The sequence below is a fragment of the Rhipicephalus microplus genome, unplaced genomic scaffold (genome assembly GCF_043290135.1).
Source record: "Rhipicephalus microplus isolate Deutch F79 unplaced genomic scaffold, USDA_Rmic scaffold_27, whole genome shotgun sequence".
Taxonomy (NCBI): Eukaryota; Metazoa; Arthropoda; class Arachnida; order Ixodida; family Ixodidae; genus Rhipicephalus; species Rhipicephalus microplus.
Window position 1 is genome coordinate 2,563,059 of NW_027464600.1, and position 22,126 is coordinate 2,585,184.

The 22,126-nt window shown below is 45.5% G+C and overlaps 1 protein-coding gene across 1 annotated transcript in view; it reads left to right on the forward strand.

Annotated features, from left to right (window-relative positions):
• LOC142786651 (metabotropic glutamate receptor 5-like) overlaps positions 1-22,126 on the forward strand; it is a 155,360-nt gene that overhangs the window by 117,665 nt on the left and 15,569 nt on the right. The window contains exons 9-11 of the mRNA XM_075884282.1: positions 5,424-5,656; positions 7,700-7,943; positions 16,737-16,911. Coding sequence (XP_075740397.1) covers positions 5,424-5,656; positions 7,700-7,943; positions 16,737-16,911 — 652 coding nt within the window. The remainder of the gene's footprint in view (positions 1-5,423; positions 5,657-7,699; positions 7,944-16,736; positions 16,912-22,126) is intronic.

Sequence of the window (22,126 nt, forward strand, 5' to 3'; positions counted from 1 at the left end):
ACACGGTCCTGGAATCAGTCGCCTCCTGGTGCTCTGCAGATTGTGCTTGCTTCTGTGGGGCAGTCGATAATAATGGCACGTGTGTGATGATGCGCAGTGGTTTCAGTGGCTCCCAGCTACACGGCGAAACTGCAAAACGCAGAAGAAATTGTTCAGCTTGTGCCTAGAACGTCGCCACTGCTGCCGAATGGGCGTACGTGATGGCTGTATCAAAGGAGTACATATGTATCGTTTGTAAAATTGGGTAGGCAACCATTATTGACATTTCACGAAGATTAGCGTCTTTTTGAAAAGTAGTTTCGAGACCTGGCATAGCTCTGTGGTAAAATGCTTCATTGCAACGCAGAATGCTTCGGTTCGATTCGAGCTGGGACGCTGACATTTATTCTTTGCATGCCTCGGGTCGACGCTACCGATGTCGCGTATTTCTTTACGCTCGCGCGTTAAAATTGCCCGTGTAGGAAGGAAAATAGGAGGAGAAGAACGGCGGAAAGCTTAACCATGTTCTTGTTGTTCCTGGGTGGATACTAAGTGTCAATGGCCTGTGGCACATGCCCGCATACCAGTGGCACATACCCGCTCGTGGGTATGTGCCACTGTCTAGCGGGAAGTGTTTGACGACGTACGTGACGGGATTGTGACATTATTCATGTCTTGACCAGCGCGTTATATTCGTCAAACCAACTTACCCTTCCATGCTGATTTTATTTCACGCCAAGTTAAGGGGGGCCCACGAGAGCACCCAAACGTAAACGGCTAGATAGATACGCTCAAAGTCGCCGAAGTTCACTTAGAAACGTTTCGCATTTAAAAGACCGAGAGAAAGGAAAGAAAGAAAAGAATAAAGACAGAGAAGGATATCGAAATCGAGAGGAATAGACGAAAAGACACAGACACAAAACAGATATAAAAAGACAAACAGAGCAAGTGTGGCCATGTGTAGCTTAGTATACCAAGGCATGGGAAAGGGACAGGGTGGAGGGTATAAGCCTAGGCAAGCCAAGACCAGCTACGTGCTCACCAGCTCTCCTGTTACCCAGCCTTGCGAGATTTAGTGCAAGCTGCGCCAATTTCTTCTCTGTAAATGTAAGTGCTAGGCTTTTTGGACCACGAAAATTCGTTGCTTCTATTTAGTACACCCTGTATGGCAGAGTACTGGTATTGGAATACATTGCTACCGAAGCGCCAAGACAAATCGAAAGCAAAGACTAGCGTGAGTCTGGAACTTACGGGCCACAGAGCGCACGACAATGGCGTGATAAACCCGAAGCGGGAGGACACCTGCATGGAGGGAACATGCCTCAGTGGGCACCAGCGACCCCAGAAAACTACCGGTCACCTCATTTACCAGCTCCTAAGTCGAAACTGAAAGCACGTTTTCCGATTCTGTTTAGGGCAAGAAATATCTCTCTTTAGTTTTTCAGATAAAAGGAACGTGCGTACAGTGCAAGAAAATCTCTCACATTTTTCTAAGTAGCTCAAAAGAACATTTATTTGAATGTATTTTGCCAAATAAGTGAAAGAAAGTGTAGAAAATCAGTGGGCTATTTTCTAAAGCTCTTTTTAACCACCGATGTAATTAAGGTACATCGGTGAACAAAACCGGATGTCATCAAGGGGCATATCGGATAAGCTGATCAGGCGAGTTGGTATCCCTTATAACTGCAACATGTATTAGAGTGGGAGATATAAAAAGAGAACCAGGATACACACGTAGAAACAGGTAAGCGCTATTCTGTCGCCTACGGCGCCTGCTCGACTTTTCGTCTGCGTGGGCACATCAGCGTCGTATTATGGCGGGCGGGCAAGCATTGTAGGAGGCGTGTTGTGATTAATTTTTATACGCATTGTCCTAGTACATGCTGCAGTTATATAAACCGGTAGCCTCTCTAAAGCATCGCGTCTAGTCTGAACGCCCCGCAACTTCCATAAAACAGCCCTGTAACTGTTTTTCGTGTTGTGAGGCCATGTGTGGGGCCAAGAATATAGCTAGCACCACAATGCCCACCTTGCTGCGTTGCCAAAGCTGATGTCAGAGTCTGATACTTTCGCAACTAAGGCAAGGCCAGTCATAGAGGATGTGTTGCGACCCGTCATGCCCTTTAAAGTTTTCCCAGTTTGAGCTGTTCGTGATGAAAGCTTTGATAATGATCCACTCTGTCCTTCCAGTAATGAATCTTTCGGACGAATACGGATGGGTGGCCAAACTGGAGTTTTGAAAGTCGTTGTGCTTTAACGTGCGCCACCATCTGTCTCAGCGTAAACAAATCGCAAAATAGAAACGTTTTTCGGAGAGCCTTTTACGGCTTCCACAGCTATCGTTTTCTACCGTTGCGCAAAAGCAGTTACCGGTAAGCTGGTACCAACTGTCGCGTTAATGATCCCCCCTTCCCCAGTCCCCGAGTCAGAAAACGCAACCCATAGGATAGCAAGTTACAAAGCAGATAAGAAGACGCTGTGATTTACCGCTTGTGGAAAGCAGCTGGGCTTATCTTCGGGAAAAAAAAGTTAACAAGAATTGCACGTCATTACTACGCGTTCTCACTAGTCGTAAAGCGTGTGTCGTGTTTTGAAGCGATTTTTTTTTGAAACTGAAGAAACTCTCGGCTCCTCAACGAACAATGCATGCCTCCGAAGCAAGGCATCTGGCAACATGAAAGAAGAAACAAAAAAAAAACAAGGAAAGAGAAAAGCGCAATATATATGGAGCTGGTATAGAATACGCTCCCTAGGGATATATATATATATATATATATATATATATATATATATATATATATATATATATATATATATATATATATATATATATATATATATATATATTCACTCAGGAAATTTATTGAAACATGCTGACTTTCTAGAGCCTGGGATGGTGGAGGAGATAGAGACAGGGAGTTGACGTTTGCATCTCTTTTTGCCAAGGAACATGGCTATAAATTATAGAGTATAGGTTCCATTTACCTAAACCTACTGCTGCAGAAAAGATCTCGTCTATTTTCTGATATATTTTTGTTTTTATTTCTTTTTCATTACATCCTCCCTGACACATGCTTCGTGCGTCTGCGACGTGTGATCTTCGATTCTTTCTTTAAATTGAAAAGCCTCGATCTCTCGCATTCCTATCGACAGACTTCGCGACTGAATTCTTCTTCGGCGCTGAGACGTCAGCGTCCGTACACACAAACCAACGAAACGCAAATAAATCGATAGCCAGCCTTACTGTGTAGCCTCGCCGGTTTCCGCGAGTGCAGCCGTCCTCGAGTCCTCCTGACCAAGCTTCGCATGTGCCCTCGGAGCATGTTTGTTTGGTCGAAAAGCTGAGATAAGGGTGAGAGAGCGAGTGTGTGCGTGTGTGTGCGTGTGTGTGTGTGTGTGCGTGCATGCGTGCGTGCGTGCAGAGTAGTAGAATATTTTCAATATGTGCCATATAGGACAATATTTCCGGGAACTCCTCCTCGTCTGAGCTCACTGAGTCTCACGTACTTCCCTTGCTGACACGATATTACTTACACCCTTCCTTCGATGCCCACCTACAACCCCCTCCCAATACTTTCCTAGCTGCCAACACCGACAACAACGAACTCTACCCTACATTACATTCGTTCTTTAGTTTGTTTCCTTGAGGTCTCTATTAGTTTCTTCTTCGACATCGCGATCATCTTTGCGTTTGTCATTCAATTATTTTGCAAGCGCATGTAAAACGAAGTCATAAGGTATCAAATTACTATAATATATATGACTATATAGCAGTACAGCGGAGTATGGTGGTAATATTCTTGGTCCCTCACAACCTCAAATCTTATTCATCCATCATCATCTGTGTTGTGCAGCGAAGATCTGCGTCATGTCAGGTCACGTGCTCATCGTTTCTCACTCGTTTCTGCTCCGTAACCGCGCCACGCTACAGGTGTTTCCTGTTGCGTGCTTCGAATCTTCATGCATGGTCGCTGTAGGGATGAATGAACAGTAAAGTTGCAATTTGTATACCCTGCGTGCTGTCGCCGCTGGCCACAGCTGTGCACAGAAAATGTGCCTCGAGCGTGCGTGATCGTCACATTACTGGACAGCTCGGAATGTTCGCGGAAGCGATGGTCAACAAAAAAAAAAGCAAGCCAACGCACAAGGTTGGAAGGGCAGCCTTTCTCTATAAAGAATTCACGACAGCGGAAGGACTCCTGCACACGTGTCGGCTGCTCATAAGTTATGACCGGAGCAGACGGCCATTCTCACGTCCTTTTTATTTACGCAATACCCGAGCGTTCATCCATTCCAGTCAGGTAGTTATTTAGTTACCCTAATGCGTCTAGCGCTTGATTTGATATGCACTGTCTCGCGAATCATGTGCTACGATGCTTTGCTTTTGGAAATTTCGAAACCTAGCAGATGGATCAATGGCTAGATGCTTTCCTTCTTTTACGTTTCGCTAACGGATCAACCAGATGACATCTTTAGATATGTATGAATAAAATGAGATAAGGCTTTCTTATATCATGGCGTTATATTAAGCAAGCCAGCGATGGAAAGAGTGATAAATAACGCGCGAAAGGCAGAGCATGATTGCGTAGTTGGCGTAGTTGGTATCATTGCACTTCAAGAAAGATAAAGAGAGGCGTAAAGAAAGTTGCTATATTTTGACTGTGACAGCCTTCTACAACGCGCATATAGCAAGAAGTTTTTCGGTTGTGTGTGATACGCGAACAATACACATTGGTTTTGCGTGTTGATTATTTGTTTGTATTACCGTAAAGCTGAATATGAATGCCTTCAAGACATTTTATGCTAGATAAAGAGATCCACGGTTGCTAAATTATCACACGTTCTGTTATGTATTTTCCCAAGTCAACTCGTAGGCAAAAGACAAATTCTTATTCTTCGTCGTTGATTTGTTTTGTAGTGCCCCAGGCATCGCTTCTCGTTTACACAAGCGACTATGTCGTCTATTCATGTGATAAGATGTTCACTCTTCAGGTGACGGCATCATTACGTCACAAAATTTGACGACTTGTGACGTGGTGATAACGTTATAGGGTGACGTTACCACATGGCTGTTTCTTGCATCACTCGTGTTGGCGCCGACGCCACTGACGTTCACATTTCGCTTTTGGTGAGGTGTATACGCCTTTATAAGTTTGCTTTACCTTGGCGCTGCTGCCCTTTTGATGGTCCGTTGAACGTCATCTGACTCGTGTTGATTTCCCATGACAGTCAGCGCACGAAAAAAGAAAACACAATCCCAGGCACACGCTTGTGTACATGCTTGTGGTGTGTAGAGAAGTGCACAAGTACACGCCTGTGGCGTGTATTTCATAGTTTTCTGTGTCCTTTTGTTGCGTTGACCATCATGAGTATGTTCCAACTAGAACTATTTGCCACATTACCTGCTTATTTGCTGTCTCTGCTCCATTAATGTCCTTCTGCAGCGATGGCTGGTCTGACCGCCAGGACGTGGTCAAGAACCAGGAGAAGGCGTCCGTCGGGAGCCTCTCGATCCGATTTCACGCCAACTACGACCACGCCTTTGATCACTACTACTTCGGCCTGAACCCTTTCACCAACACGCGGAACCCTTGGTTCAAGGAGTTCTGGGAAGGACGATTCAACTGCTCACTGGGTGTCGGTCCGGGCTCGGCACGCTACAATCGAACGTGCACGGGTGAGCAATAGAGGGACATGACAAACATTTTATATATATATAATGGGAAAGAAGTGTATATTTAAGGGCTCGTTTTTCCGTGTTTTGACACAATAATATTGAGATCTAACAGACAATAATGCCAATGAATGTATAGGGGAAGGTATTAGAACCAATGTAATGTATATAAGAAGAAAGAAAAGTGGGTAAAAAATAACTTTCCGTGAGCAGGAATCGAACCTACGACCTTCGAATAAGGCATTCGATGCCCTAACCACTGAGCTATCATGGCGGCCGTCCCCCCAGCCACTTTATTGGATTTATATGTTAATTTAAACGTGGGAGTGTCAGTCAGCGCCATCTGTACCCATAGCGGCGAGTGTGGAACACCCTTTTATGAGCCTGTGTGGCGTCACGTAGCACGTGAATATATTACGAGCGGGCAGCTGACCAATAGTCCCTCGTATACAACCTAACGGCACCAAGTCTGCCAGTACGAGACCCTCTTTAATGAATAAGGGAAAGAAGCGTATACCCAAGGGCTCGTTTTTCCGTGTTTTGACACAATAATAATGAGATCTAACAGACAAGAAAGCCAAGGAATGTATAGGGTATAAGGGATAATATTAGAACCAATGTAATGTAAATAAAAAGAAAGAAAAGTGGGTGAAAAAATAACTTGCCAATTCCTGCTCACGGCAAGTTATTTTTTCACCCACTTTTCTTTCTTCTTTTTTACATTACATTGGTTCTGATAACTTCCCCTATACATTACTTGGCATTATTGTCTGTTAGATCTCATATATATATATATATATATATATATATATATATATATATATATATTGGAGGGATGCCCTGAGGAGAGAGAGGGGGAGCGAACGCAAGCAGGGGGTAGAAGAGAAGTGGAGAGAGTGTCGCGCAGATGTTGCAGGGAGTTAAGGAGGAGAGTTGCGCATGGGTAGAGTGAGCATGGACACCGCCGACGCCACGGTACATATGCCCGAGCAAGAGATGCTTCGCATCTAAAAAGTGAGGCAGAAGGAAAAGAAAAGCGGAGAGAAACAAACAAGGCTGCCCAGCTCTGCCCTTCATTCAGACTTGGCGCCACTAGAGGGAAGTTGCCTTAATATTTGTTACAAAGTTATGGGCAACTATGCATACACACCACCCATAACAATCGCAGTAAGTTCACTTGACCTTTAGAATTAAATATCTTCCGATCACGATAGAGAGCTCATGCAATATACTGCAGGCGAAGTGGCTTCTTTAGAGTAATTTAAGAACTTTTGACTCTGGACTGTTGAATGTTTGACATGAAATTGCTCACCATCCTTGACCATTCCCCGCCTCACCGCCGAAAGCGGCTAAGCGGCTGATAAAGGTCACATTCATTCTAACTCGAAGACGTACGGGAAATTCTATAGCATTTTCCGGACGACACTGTTCACCTGCCTTACTACATTCACTTTGAAGACAAGATGCATCTCAGATGTCTATACCTGAAACAATATCCACGCAGCTCGGAAGTTCTTATTGCTTCTGAATGCCCGCTGCAACCGCAATCCTCAATTTGTTTTTTTTTTTTACACAATAGAAGCTAGTGTAGATGAAAGAAGAAAGCGTCGGCTGCTCTCTCTATGTGGTGGAACATACTACACAACATTTTGTTATTTCTTAACAGTAAAAAAGACAGCGCTGATTTAATGGTGAATGCCGTTGGAATGCTTCACAGCTATTCCAAATTATCACTAGTTATCTTCACTTGCTTTTATAGCCAAAGCAAATCAACATTAGTCCACTTGGTTGGTGTTAATTCAGCAAATACAGCAGCCAACAGCATTACGTGAATACACATGGTTGACTTGTCATATGTGAAATGTAGGCATCGCACGAACTTGTAACGTTATTTTCTACTCTACAACTCTTACTTTGGACGGAAACAAACAACACCGGGACAACGGAGGTAGCATACGTGGAGGATACATTTTCGTTATCGCTTACAAGTTAATCAAAACTTATGTTGCGGCTCAACTCTCATCGTAATCCTCTGTTCGTGTCTAGGCAAGGAAGACCTAAGAGAGGGCCACAAGCAGGACACCAAAGTGGAGTTTGTGAAAAAGTCCATATACACCATGGCGTATGGCCTACACAACATGCAACGCGACCTCTGTCCCAACACGTCCGGCGTGTGCCCCGCCATGGTGCCCGTCAACGGCTCCGTCTTCTTGCAGTACCTGATGAACGCCACATTCGCGTGGAACAACGAGACGGTTTTCTTCCACGAGAACGGAGACCCCCCAGGACGGTGAGCGAATCCTTGAAGTGTCATATCAATCGCTTCTTAGAAATATGCCAAGCAGGCTGTAAAAGAAAAAAAAAGCTTTGTTTGGCCGCTACGGCAAAGCAATGAATGTCATAGGAACTAATTGAAATGTTAAAAGAGGTAATGATAGCAGCTAATACCGCTCTGGCGTGACTCCACTCTGGCATGTCTCAGCTCTGGTGTAAGGGATCCGTTCGGTCATAACTCGGCGAAAAGGGGGCATATGGCTGCTCGAGAAAGCGAAACAGTTTTCGTGCTGTTGAGCTCTTGCTGCCAAAACGATGGTGGTGTCACTGTCAGGTTTTCCATCATATTCTGCCACATTTAGCTGATGTTCGTGGAAGCAGTGCAATATGCAGCCAACTGATACGCCGCACGTTATCTCAGTTTATGTTACATACAGTTCGCTTGCCGAATAAGGTCATGAATGAACGAAATGTAACATGCCGCGGCCTGACGTCCCTGCACGGTCAGTGGTTCAGGGCCTGGAAGTAAAGAAAAAACATATAACCCCAGATCTGACGTCGTGCGTACGCACAATCTATATATACATGTTTATAGCCAGAGAGAGAGAGAGAGAAAAGAAGATAAAGAAAAGGTAATGAGAGGCAGAGAGGTAAACTAAGCTCTCATTTGCTACCCTACCAGTGCAGAGAGAAAAGGGGGCGGCAAGTGTAAGGGTTTGCATGACGAATCTACGATACGAATGTAAATAAGGCATGCTGTAGTGAAGGGTTCCTGAAATATCGGTTATCCGGTGTGAAATCGCGCAACACACGGACCTCTAGCATTTCGCCCATGTCGAAATGCGACTGCCACAGCCGAGATTTTCCTCCACACACTAAGGTCGCCCTTCTGGCGCAAAGAGCCCACCGCGGTGGTCTAGTGTCTGAGGTACTCCACTGCTGACCCGCGGCTTCCGGGATCGAATCCTGGCATCGGCGGCTGCATTTTTAATGGAGGCGAAAATGCTGTAGGCCCGTGTGCTCAGATTTGCGTGAACGTTAAAGAACCCCAGGTTGTCGGAATTTCCGGAGCCGTGCACTACGGCGTCTCTCATGATCACATGATGGTTTTGGGACTTTAAACCTCACATACCAATCAAATCTTCTGGCTCAAAGAGCAGTGGGGAGGAGGGACAGATTGAGAGAGAGAGATGGCGCGAGTGCAGGTTATTCTATTATCGGAGCAGCGCCTACCAGATTCCGGGAGAGCCCATAATAGCTCTAGACCTGACGTGCGCCTGTAGTTCCTGTAGACAAGATGGTGCAGCCTTTACGCCGAGGCCGAGAGTGGTGTAACGAGACTCATCTCACTGGCACAGAAGTGTTCAAGCAGACCGAGCAAAGCAGCAAGCTAATCTGAAGCTACGGCTTCCTGGAAAGACGAAAAGAAAGACGTTCTCGAAGAGTTAGCTGGAATGGCGGTTCGCCTTGCCGAGTGTCAAGCGCATTCTTCACTTGTCCGTTATCCGTGACTAATTACGGCACCGGGTCGTTACTTCCAGACGCGCCATTTCCCGAACCTAGACAACGCCGAAAAACACACGCAGCCAAGCTTCCCTCCACCCACTAATTATTTTTTTCCCGGCGTGGCTCATCGGTGCCGCCCATTCACGCTTTGCGCACATGTCACTGTGGTGCTTGTGTGAAGGGACCAGGCACTTTGCCGTGCCTGGTCCCTTCCCCCCCTTCCCCCTTAGCATCGCTTGTCTTAATGTTCAGGTAAATGATGACACACTTGATGCATTAGAGAGAGCGAACGTGAAGTGACGTACATACTTCACCTTTTATTTTGTGAGAGACAACATCTTAACTGAAGCGTGAGAGTGCGTATGCTTCTTTACGCCAGCAGGCTAATTGTGGCTGTCTAAATTTTCTTCACAAAACTTCCATGGCATCCCGTTTCTGTACACAACATTGTTATCGTTTTCATGCGCTGCTTTTGGCTGTGTTTATTTGTCACATTAGTTCGGCACAATCAGTGAAAACAACTGGCATTTATGTCAAGCAAAGCATACGGGATAATTTTGTCGTGTTCAACTGTACTGTAATGACTACGACCTAAATTTAAAGCAATTAAAGTGGACGAAAAAGTACCCTTTTTATTGTTGTGATTTAAACCCTCAACTTCTTTCAATTTAGCTCGTAATCATTACGCCGTGGCTAAACACAGCAAGCAAAGCCTGTTGCTTTCATTGCTTGTGCGTAGCAGAAAAACAAGCTACTTGAACCAATCCCCTCCCGTCTCACTGAAATGTTCACTTCTTTCATTCCACTTTGATTATTATTGCTATAGCCATTATATGCACACTCTCGGCTGGATTTCGTAATTTACCGCCGGCGTAGGCGTGGGCGTCCCGCACCGTATATGTATACGTATCTATATATATGAAAACTCAAAAAAGAAAAAAAATACAAAAAAGACCCTGGCGCGTGGAAACGAACGTGGGACTTTCACGCCGAGGATGTGAGGCGTTAACAACCTAGCCACCAAAGTGTACCTCTTTGAACGTTCAAACGGCAAGCTATTTATATTTACCACTTACCGCTGTTGGCGGGCATCTCGGGGGAACTATCGTGTTTTCGGCATTATCAGCAAGATGGCGTAATGAGCGCGCGGTGGCTGTCATCTCTCACGCGTACTTTGGCCCGTGGAGAAGAGGGGAGCGGACGATCTTTCTCTCGCCCTTATCTCCCGGTGGGGAGGATCATACGTATTGGCTGGCGTTGGGCTTGCACTGGAACAATTCTGTTGTAGTTACGGGGCGCTCAAATGTCACTGCAGTAGTTGCACAGCCTCCGTTCGCGAAAAGGGCACGCTTTTCAGACATTGCGAAGTAACAACTGAGATGCTTATTCGCGTTTATCTGTATTGTGAGTACGTTTCGTGCATCATTTTGTGCGTAAAAAGCGAGGGGCACGTTTAGATATGATTGTCATTTTGCGCTTGACCTTCCAAATTGTTGCTATCGCGTTCATTGCAATGCCTTTGTGGCAAATATGTGACTTTTAAAGACGATAGTCTTTCTTGGGGTAATGCGACGCAAAAATTTTGTTCTGTCTGTCTGTCTGTCTGTCTGTCTGTCTGTCTGTCTGTCTGTCTGTCTGTCTGTCTTCTGTCTGTCTGTCTGTCTGTCTGTCTGTCTGTCTGTCTGTCTGTCTGTCTGTCTGTCTGTCTGTCTGTCTGTCGGCGGACAAGCAAACCTTTGTTTGCTTGTCCGCCGTAACGATACTCCAAACGGCACCAAGCAACACCCCAAACGGGTAACCCTATCCACAGCACCCACCATTATTGCTTAAGTTTCAGAGTTCATACTTGTGCGATTTTAAATAAAAAACAATAACTGCGCCTATCTGAGGTACCATAACAACACGTCAATATTTATTATGTGGTCCTTCATACTAGAGAAGGCACACATAAGTAATTCTAAAGACCGTAGCGTTAATCACGCTGCGCTGACAGTGCAACGTGATGCTCAAAAAGTCGTGTGTTTCCAGCGCTTTGCTAATACAACACTGTGGTGGCACCTGCCCGTCGCTTTGCGTCTTAGACCTTAGCGCCTCGGAGACAGGCACGCATCTTTCTCCGCGGGCGCGCAGGCCTTCCTTCGTTTTCGAAGATAACTGCCAGATAGCGCTCGTGTCTAACGTGCCTCGATGCGCTCGTTCGCCTTCGCTGCACGGATCGAGACTCTCTAACGCAGCGTTTCCAGAATATAATTCATCAATTTCGCTTCCGCAGTACATCAAATAGACGTTTTGTTCACTCTCTCTACACGCAAGACTTTTGACGACATTTGCAGTGAAATGAGCAGATATGGGGCCAATTTTTTTCTTCTTCCTTAACTGCATCAATTCCGTTTTCCAGATGGAGTCAGCAAATGTACCTTTTTGCGGCAATTGCAATTTTGGTTCCCCTCAATACCTCCTTTTTTCTTTGCGTTGGCAAATAGAAAATTGGTTATCTAACTGGTATTGCAATACTTGAGTGAAAAGAGGGTTCGCGCTCGCACACACAAAAAGAAAAATAAGATTAGAAACAAGGTTTAATGGCGTTGTAACGAATTCCCAGTTTGGTTTAGCGCCACGGAACTTCTGTTTAAGGCTTCCTGCCGCCTGGTCCTTTGCCCATACCTCTTTGTGAGCGAGCACCATCAATACAAGGCCATCATCAACATCATCATCATCATCATCATCATCATATGCTCTGAAAAAGGATTGCCATGGCATAGACAAAGCGAGGGTTTACGTTGATCTTATTTTTTGAGCTTCGTTGATGAGTTTTGTGCGTTTGCTGCAGGTACAGAGGAATTACAAAGACCGCTAGTAAGTCTAACTGCCCTTATGTTGACTTTTTTACGATAAAAAAAAACCGCTACGCGAAACGATAAGTTGATGTTATTCAAACATAAGAGAACTGCATATGGCAGCAACAGCTCTATAGCTTACCAAGACCGACCAACCGACCGACCGACCGACCGACCGTTAGTTTGCCGCACTTCTCCATTTTTCCCTTTTAAAAGCCCCACCGCCCATGCACAGGAGCTGCTCAGCCTCACAAACTATTTCTACCCCTTTGCTATGCGGTGCATGGATTTGCCTTCGTGACAACAAGCGACGTAACTGTAGCTCTTCGGTCTTTCCGTTCGCGTGCAGTGCTCGCTTTCGGCAATTTATAAAACTGAGCTACTGTGTCGTATGCTAACGTCGTATACGGTATCGCCGTCGTTTCTAATGACCTCGGCTAAAATAAAGGATTTGCCACTCGTAGTCACCTAATAAAAGGTGATGACTCAGTCAAAGAATGTTGGGGTGGCCTAACGACCTAAATGACAGCGCTGTCGAATACGCCGGAATGAAGGGTTTCGGATCGATTTTGACCACCTGAAATATTCTTTATAGTACACTAAAACTTGAAAGCGACGTCGTTTTTGACAACTTTCTCGTCGTAAGGACGCTGCCACTATCGGAAATCACTTGCGCGGGGACCATATGTACCTGGTCACCGAGACAGGTGGGTTGCTGGATCAACGCGATACACGATCAAGTGGCGTACAGGAGTGATAAGTGGCCCCGCCACGGTGATTTAGTGGCTAAGGTACTCGGCTGCTGACCCGCAGGTCGCGGGATCGAATCCCGGTTGCGGCGGCTGCATTTCCGATGGGCGCGGAAATGCTCTAGGCCCGTGTACTCAGATTTGGGTGCACGTTAAAGAACCCCAGGTGGTCAAAATTTCCGGAGCCCTCCACTACGGCGTCTCTCATAATCATACGGTGTTTTTTGGACGTTAAACCCCGCATATAAATCAATCAATCAATCAATCAATCAGGAGTGATGAGTGTATACCGACTTTAACAGGAACACGAGTAGTCTGTAAGATGATGCTTCCGTCATCCTGCTTGTTCGTGCAGCACCTGCATTTCCGTTCATTGTCATAGGTGACGATGACGCTGCAAGTCCTGCAAGTTCTTCGAGGTATATTGAGAACCACTATCAGAAAGCGGTACGGAACACAGGGCAGACTTTGCGAGCTGTTCGTGACAGGAAATTCAACGCACTCAGTTTTAACCTCTGAGCTGTTTTTTTTTTCAAATCGTTCGTTTGGAGTCGATCGCAGTAAACTATCATCGTCTTAACAGGTATGTCCCCTTGAGCGGCCTACAAGAAAACTATATGATCGTCACCATAGCGGTATGTGCCTCAGAAATTAGGTAAATGCAGTGACACATTGCTAACCACTGGTCCACTATAAATAAAGTAGGCAACTTTTGGCCCGACAAATGACTGCGAAGCTGCGGTGAGCCGAAGACCACGAGTACGTCAAACTATAGAGTCTTCTAAAAATAGCTAGAGGGGGCTCTGGCGCTGCGATTCTTCAGCGACCATGGGAAGGAGGGGTAGTACATAGATTTGCCTAGTCTTCGTGCTTGCGGGCATCAAACGCAATTGTGGCTTCGTTTATTTCAGTGTTTTCGTTTCGTTTCGAATAAAAGAAGAAACCGTTTTTACCTTCGCGACCCGATTTGAATTGGCGAGCCTCAAAGGTCAAGGTGGTGAAGTGCGACTGCTGAACATTTGCGGATTTTTGTTTCGCGACGAAGCAGCTTTTAAGCCACGCAATGCAAACCGTAGCCCAAAGTACGGAAATTAGACAAATACGTGAACTACCCATCATTCCCATGCTCACTGAACCGCCATGCCTTGCAGCTCCCATAGACACTAGTGCCAGAGTTCCCTCTAGTGTATTTATAGGAAGCGCTATGCGTCAAACAAGAGAATAGCAGGGAGCGGTAAAGGTAACGGTGGCTTCGAAGACACCGATGCGATGGAAAGGCTACCATAACGATGACGTGTCCGTAGATCTATGACAGGTGCGAACGCTCGGTTTCAACGCGACTTTACGTCTCTGAAGTTTGGACATCTATGTCGTGTCTGTGACTGTGTGTGGCGTAACTCGAACCTCTCTGCACTGAGAATCATCTTATAAACAACTATACATCACCTAGATGAAACCTAGCAATAACTTAGAATAAACCTAGAACCTGCATCACCTAACGAAGGCATACACACAAAAAACCTAAACATTCGTCCAGTGTCACTGTTTCAAGCCTTGCGTGGCTTAGTGCTAATTCCGCCTTTCTTTTTCCCCTTTTCTGTCGTAACAGTGAAGTGCTGGGTACCGTTGAGCGTGTTTGCGATAAAAATTCCGCCGTTTTCTGCACAGCTTCTTACGTCCAGGCGCAACATGCCACACCCCCTCGTAAAATCACCCGCTTATCGGTTGGCTTATGAGACGGTCGTGGATCGATTCGAGAGAAGTTATAACGTCACCGGACATCACTTGGGTTATACAAGGCACTAGGCTGCTGACCCGCAGGTCGCGGGATCGAGTCGCGGCTGTGGCGGCTGCACTCGATGGAGGCGATAATGCCGTGAGTTCATGTGCTCAGATTTGGGTGCACGTTAAAGAATCCCAGATGGTCGAAATTTCCGGAGCCCTCCACTACGGCGTCACTCATAATAATATGGTGGTCTTGGGACGTTCCACCCCACATATCAATCCGATTGCCCATTCTCTCATCGGAGGGCCTTCAACCAGGCTCTATTAGGTTGAACTTCCAGCCTCCAACCTATCTGTTGCCTTGCCTCGCCTATTTGAATTAGCAAACTACGCCAGGGAGCATTATCGTTTATCAGGGAGCATTTAAACAGCACGCGTTATCTTGCTGTTTAAAGAAGTACGTCATGCCATTGGCGGCAACCGTCACGAAAGGGTTGTGTTACCTAAGCCTTCTAGGAATGTAATTGCAAACCTATAGCTAATACCCCGAAGCTTCGGGGTTAATAAAATGGCGTAAGAAAGGTCTCTTCATGCGAGTGTTATCGTGCGGCTCATTAGCTTGTGCAATAAACTGCAGAATTCGCTGACAAGCTTTACCTTCGGCTGATACAGCGCATTAATTTCTAGTGGATGCGGAAGTCGACGTTGCGCTTTGTTTTTTTTTTCTAGACGCTTGAGATGTTTGCGTGTACAAGGATATTTCACGCTTCATAAACTGCACTAACTTTACCTAACGCTTTTGAAAGGTACCCCTGCCTCTTATACTAGCTTCATCGTTTGTCGCTAGCGAACGCGCTGTTACTCGTGCAAGCTGGAAGCGATGTTTTCCCACTAACTCGCAGTTATTGTTAGCCGGAAAGCATCCCCGGACGAGCCACGTGTGATTCATTGTTTTTTTCTTTAAGCGAAAGTGAAAGTGACAGCACGGATGAACCGAATGTCGCGAATTTCTTTTCGTGGAGGCGCGTTCGGAGAATCGGGTGCGAGTCAATTATACTTTAGCGAAATATTTCGCATGGCTTCTTTACTGCGGTGCACCGTCGAAACAGATGGTTCGCGGAAAAGAACTCCGCACTGCCAATGATTTCTGCTAGGCTGGGAAAACAAAACGGCCGCCTGCTCTGGAGTTTCTCTGCCTCCGTCGTCGACGCCTCGCCTGGAGCCAGAGCCACAGCTGGTGGTGGGTTTCGCGTGCGTGCTTCGAGAGATATTGCAGCTATTTTTGTGCTTTTTCGTTGCAAAATGACGCCAGCTGTATACTTTAGTGCTGATTTCAAGTCGACGAGCATTTCACTGTCCTGTGCTATTCGCTTCGCATAGTAAATGCCTGCCGCATGGCAACGCGACTACCCAATGCAGCAGCTGCTCAGCAGAGCATTTCAAGCGTTTCTCACGGCAGACTTCGTCTTCATGACGTGGTTAACTTAATATATTTCGTGTTCTTCCTCCGCGTCATGTTTGAAATGAGTACTACTTTTCACACAAGGCACCTTTTTTTTGGCGATCTCAATCACATCAGGTTTCGTTGCCAGAAATTTAGTGAATTAATTGTCCTAAAAATTTTTGCGCTTTGAGGCAGTCACCTAGGCCGGCGTGCTTGTGGGCCCACCCAGCGCAAAATCGCCGGACCTATTCAATGAAGTTTCCCCTCACTCACTCACTCACTCACTCACCCACTCACTGACTCGCTCAATCGAGGTGTGTTCTTACGAGTCATAAAAATCACGTAGTACTATAGGCCAATGCAAACAAACTTGATCTAGAACCTCTCCTTGTGTCTACATCACTGTCATTCATTGAACGAAATAGTAAGAGAGAAAGCTTGGAATCTTAGAAACTTTCGTGTGTTTGTGTCTTTTCGTCCGGTGAGTTTGTGCGCTGTACTGCCCATAATGTATCTGACTGATTCATGTTTCGTGTTCGATAATGCAGGTATGACCTAATGAACTACCAACAACTGGGTGAGCACCACTACGACTATGTACAGGTTGGTTCGTGGGTCAACGGCGAGCTCACAATGACCCGAGACGTGCAGTGGCACCGAGCACAACGCACGGCGCCGCCAATCTCCATTTGCTCGCTGCCCTGCGAAAAGGGAAAAGTCAAGGTACGCCACTGCATCGCAAAGCCTGATATCATATGATTCCATAGTAGCACACTAGAGAATATACGCTGGTAGCTGGCGCAAGTGTCTGTAAGTGCGTGACGGTGGGGGACAGAAGGGGCACCCCAGTCTGCTGCATACGTTTACTGAGCTATGGCCACGCGAGTTCTAAAGGCGAATGCATTTCTTAGTCGGGCTATGTCAAGCATCCGGCGGCGGTATCCGTGCGGCGGCCGCGCGCCAGCAGGAGTTATCTCTCCGCTCTCACTCCCTCTCCCATAGCAACAGCTGCGGGTGCGCGCGCTTATTCTCGCTCCTAGCAACCGGAGCATCTTCGGTGAGAGAGTGTAGGAGCGGGTGGGTGCAGTGCTTCACCACTCCTTCTCTCGCCGTTCGTTCTCTTTCCTCCCTGCACCTTACTCTCCCGTCCACTCTCGTCTGACTCAACCGTTCGTTGGCTAGGCGCCTCTTACGAAAATCCGAAAGTGTGAGCTCAAGGCGCCGCTGTGAAATGCCGGCACGCCAACGCAGAGCCGAGAACGCTGGCGTCCACTCTCCCGTCTGCTCGCTCCTCACTCTCGACCATTTGCTGGCTGGGCCCCTCCCAATGCGTTGGCAGAACTTGGTGAAGGCGGATGTCTGACGGCAACAGTGCCCTCTCTCGGCACAAGAAATGCATTCGTATTTCCTCACGATTCCTTTCGGAAAGGTGGGGTTTTTTTGGGGGGTATGAACGTGCGCTGTGAGTGACACCAACGCTAAGGGTAAGATCGCCTCCTGAGGATGTGTTTGACGTTGTTAAAACTGCACAGACACGTAAAAAGACGCGTTGAAGGAACTCATCGCGGATGCTGCAGTCATGACGCATTACTGCCCTTTACCAAAAATGCTGAGAGGACTATGGCAGATTTAAAAAAAGAACGTGTTTTTAAGTGTTGAAGGCATTTGACTACGGCGCAGTGGCATCTGAGCCAAGGCCGCACACTTTAAACCCTTGAAAACACCACTAGGCCTGCGTGGAACGTGCAGCACATTCACGGCGAAAGCTCAGTCTTTCAGTGTTTTCTGAACACTCTTTGGGTAGCTGCTACAAGCATGCTTGCTCGGTACCCTCAACACCATATATATTCATATTTTTTGTGTAGTAATGATGATCATGATGATGGTCCTGCGATCGTTGGCACCTACCCACTCTGGGTGGTCGACCATGAGTTGGGCAGATCATACATACTGTATTTAAGATTAATGTTTAGTACGAGGTAAAATAGTTTTGAGATAATTTTTCTAGTGAAGCGTTAAGTATGAATAATTGTAATCTTAAGTTGCACTATTTTGTTGATTCTCCCAGAGACTGAAGATATTTTGACTAGGAATGCTGAATAAAGAAATTGTTGGTAGTTGATACACCTAACAAATCTATTCGGGTTGCATAAAAGTTTTTCGACAGCTTTGAAAATATTCTTGTCCGAGTGTCCCAGTGCGAAGGCCTAGGATGATAATAGAACAACAAACGTAACCGGTAGACCACGTTGCCGCAATATAATTTTTATACTACGTTTTCTGTGTAAAAAAAAAAAACGTCGGTAGTTCAACAAAAAGCGTTAGATAGTTTCGAGCTCGTTGCAATAGGAGCGAAAAATTGGAGATTGCCAAACCGGTTCTGTACATGTGAAAAATCTAGATTTTGAATTCTACAACGCATTCTGGTTATTACAACTTAAGCTCGTCTTGCTGCACACCATTTCCTGCTCCAAGAGAACTGTAGGTGCAGAAAGTCCGTTGATCAATCTATACTTGGAGTAAACACAGATAATGCATACTTTCTGAACCTTGCCGAGCAACGAACGCCGTAACAGGAAAGAGAGAGAGAACTCGACCTGTCAGAGAAGCTTTCGCCAGAGAGTCCGCACTTCATTGAGTACAATTACTTTGTGTCGCGGCACCCAAATTAGTCGCAGGTTTCGCAAATGATGAGGAACAAGTAATTGAAATATTCTTAGAATATCCGAATCAGTTGAAACAATGGCAATGAATCTGTAACTATAGTCACAGAAGTTATAGGTAAACGAAGTTAACGTTCTGCTAATATAATAACCAAGAACTCGGCCAAAGATATTTGGGTGTAATCAGGAAGCCTAACAGAAAACAACCAGTCTAGTTGTGTAGCATGGCACTCATGTTTGTTTGTTTGTTTCCCTGGACTTATGGCTCATACCCACTCAGGGGGATTGCCCAAGAAAGCGTAGTGCAGTTTTTCAGCGGTCATTTTAACTATGTGTAATGAATTTGTAACATAATATGACTAATATAAGGAAAACCACATAAAAAGGGAGGAAACGAAAAAAGATCAAAAAGTCAAGTTGAGAACTTTCGAGATTTATGTTGTGATTACCACTCAGCTGCGTTCACTTCACTTTGCCATTTAGAATTTTTCGGGGCGAGTAATAAATAATAATGATTTGATGAAGTTCACAAAGGTATACGTTTCGATGCCTGAATATAATCGCTAATGGCATTGAAAGCATCCCTGTGGCAATGTCCCAAATCTGAGGCACCAAAGCTTAGTGCAGTTTCTGCCGTCAATCTAACGCCTATTTTCAGAAATGGAATAACTAGTAACATTTTACGAAGGATAGTGTATCGGCGACAATACAAAAAATAATATTTTAGTGATTCCACTTCTCCGCAGAATGCGCAGAGGGGTGATACTGCCTGACCAGCTCACTGTTGATACAGGTTTAGGGGGGGGGGGGACACGAACTTGACATCGAAATTTAGTAATTAAAACTTCAAGCTTTCTGGACTGGCTCCAGTGGGGTCGCTATGAAAACTTGAGGTGGTTATATTCTGCCCATGTAGTTAGTTTTTCTAATGTATCAGTGGAGATTGCGGATTTTCGATATCTTATTGCTGTAATATATTCAACATCAGGCAGTATGGATAAAAATGTGCCATCAAGTGTGGTTCGTGATAAGGAATTGGCCAATTAATTTATTCTCAATCTACAGTGTCCCGGAACCCATAGTAACCTCAGGAGTCTCAACTGTGGGGGTACTAATGTTTTGAATGTCCTTAGAATTCGAGAGTTCTGCGAAGCTGTCAGAGCTGCACAAACTGAAAGAGAATCCGTCATTATGACTGCGTTGTTTTGATTTGACAGAAGTTTTCGAAGAGCTAAAATAATCGCGACGAGCTCCACTTCAAAAACTGGAGTAAAATCAGACAGTCTCAATGAAAAGGACCAGTCAAGCGATTCAGAGGCAATGTCTATACCTGCCTTTTGATTATTTACTGAAGCATCTGTGGCTATTATATTTTTAGTTTCTGCATGCTACAAGTAATCTAATAATATGTTATTCAAAAGTTTGAGAGATTGTAACTTGGCGTTTTGGGGGAATATATCATCATACTCAATTATAACATGAAAATTCGAGTCATTACTCTCAATTACATTTCTAATGTTCTAATGTTCACATTTTTACTTTGTAGATTCTTTCGTAGAAACATTATCTGAGGTGTGTGAAACCGTGGCCAATGAGCAAGAAAGAAGGCGTCTGGGTTTGCGATAAAAGCATATTGAGATCTTTTTGCCGGTAAGCTATAAAATTTTAAAAATGATTGTACCGTCAAAATGCGAAATCGACGAAGTAGTGTAGACAGGCGCGCTTCCTGGTACAGTACGTTGATAGCCACAAATGTAGGGAGTCCCAGACACATTCGCAGGGCTTCTCGCTCCAAGACAACTAGAGGTTTTGTTTTATAAGCAGGGCCACCCGAGAATCACTATGCAATCCTTCGTCCTTCTTCTGAGAAGCGTGGTATCCGCTACACACTCGCAAGAAACCTTGTGCTATTTTTTCATGCCGTAGTTGACGACGATGAATTATAAGGCCTGAGGCGGATATGCACCACAGGTAATTAGTGATCAAGAACTAGCTTTTGTAATGGCTGGGAACATTGAACGCCCCACTCGTTATGCAATTCGCATTGTATGACGCCTGGTTGGTCCTTTGCTGTTTTAAAACGCTTTATTGCTCATATTAACGCGATTATTTTCCCGACATCAAGCCTGCCTAAAGCAAGCTTGCAAGGGAGTCCCAGGCACCTGCGTGGCTCAGTGATATAAAACTGAGCTGGCACGCATGGGACTCGGATTTGAATTCCACTGTGTCCCTTAAGTGTTTTTATATACTGGGTTTTTTCGTGCCATAGTGGTTACGGATAGAGTTACTGTATATGCTACCTTTAGGTAGCATATACAGTAAAGGTAGCATATACAGTAATATACAGCAAAGGTAGCATATGCAGTAACTTACAAGGTAGCATATACAGTAACTTACAAGGTAGCATATACAGTAATATACAGTAAAGGTAGCATATGTAGTAACTTACAAGGTAGAATATACAGTAATATACAGTAAAGGTGGCATATGCAGTAACTCTAGTTACGGACACCGGTGGCGGTGACTGCGGAAAACTACGGCGCCGCACGTGACCCGCGTTGCGATCTTATAACAGTCTTCGCTCTAAAGAATGATCACGGCGCAGCGGACAGTGTGCTCGGCATCTTTTGCCTTGGACCCATAGGTCGCGGGTTTGACTCCCGATGACGTTTTAATTTTCTTTTTTTTTTTCATATCACATCACAGCTCCTAGTTGTAATTGCATAGGCTGCATTTACACACCCGACAGTTGCGCTTTCAACTGCTTGATGGGAATACCAAGAGACTCGAAATAAGTACAGTCGAAAAGCGCAAAAAGGTTTGTTGAAAACGCCGCTATACTTGACGTATAAAGTAGCATCGCAGAGATGGCATGCTTAACGCATAAATTCACAGCTTAATGAACGGAACATGCGAGTAGCGGCTTGAACAGCAGACTCTTGGACAGGAGCTTTTAACGGTCTTTTTCAAGGGCTTCGGAGAACAGGTCCTTTTGAAAAAAAAACGAACGCCACTTAGTCGGAGTACTTCCATCTGGTTCAGTTTTGCGTGTTTGTGTGTTTTTTTTCGTGGGGGGGGGGGCAATCTCGAGTCAAAAGTGCTTGTCCATGACCACTCTTGTGCGCCGGAATTCGCCATTAACAACCTCGTTAACCTAAGTCGCAAGCCGTACTTGAAAGATGGTGAACCAATGGCAGACCCACCCTGGCGTCCAGCAAGGCCGTCATTGCGAGACTGCTACTAATTGCACTTTCTGGCGTTTTCAAACAGCTCTT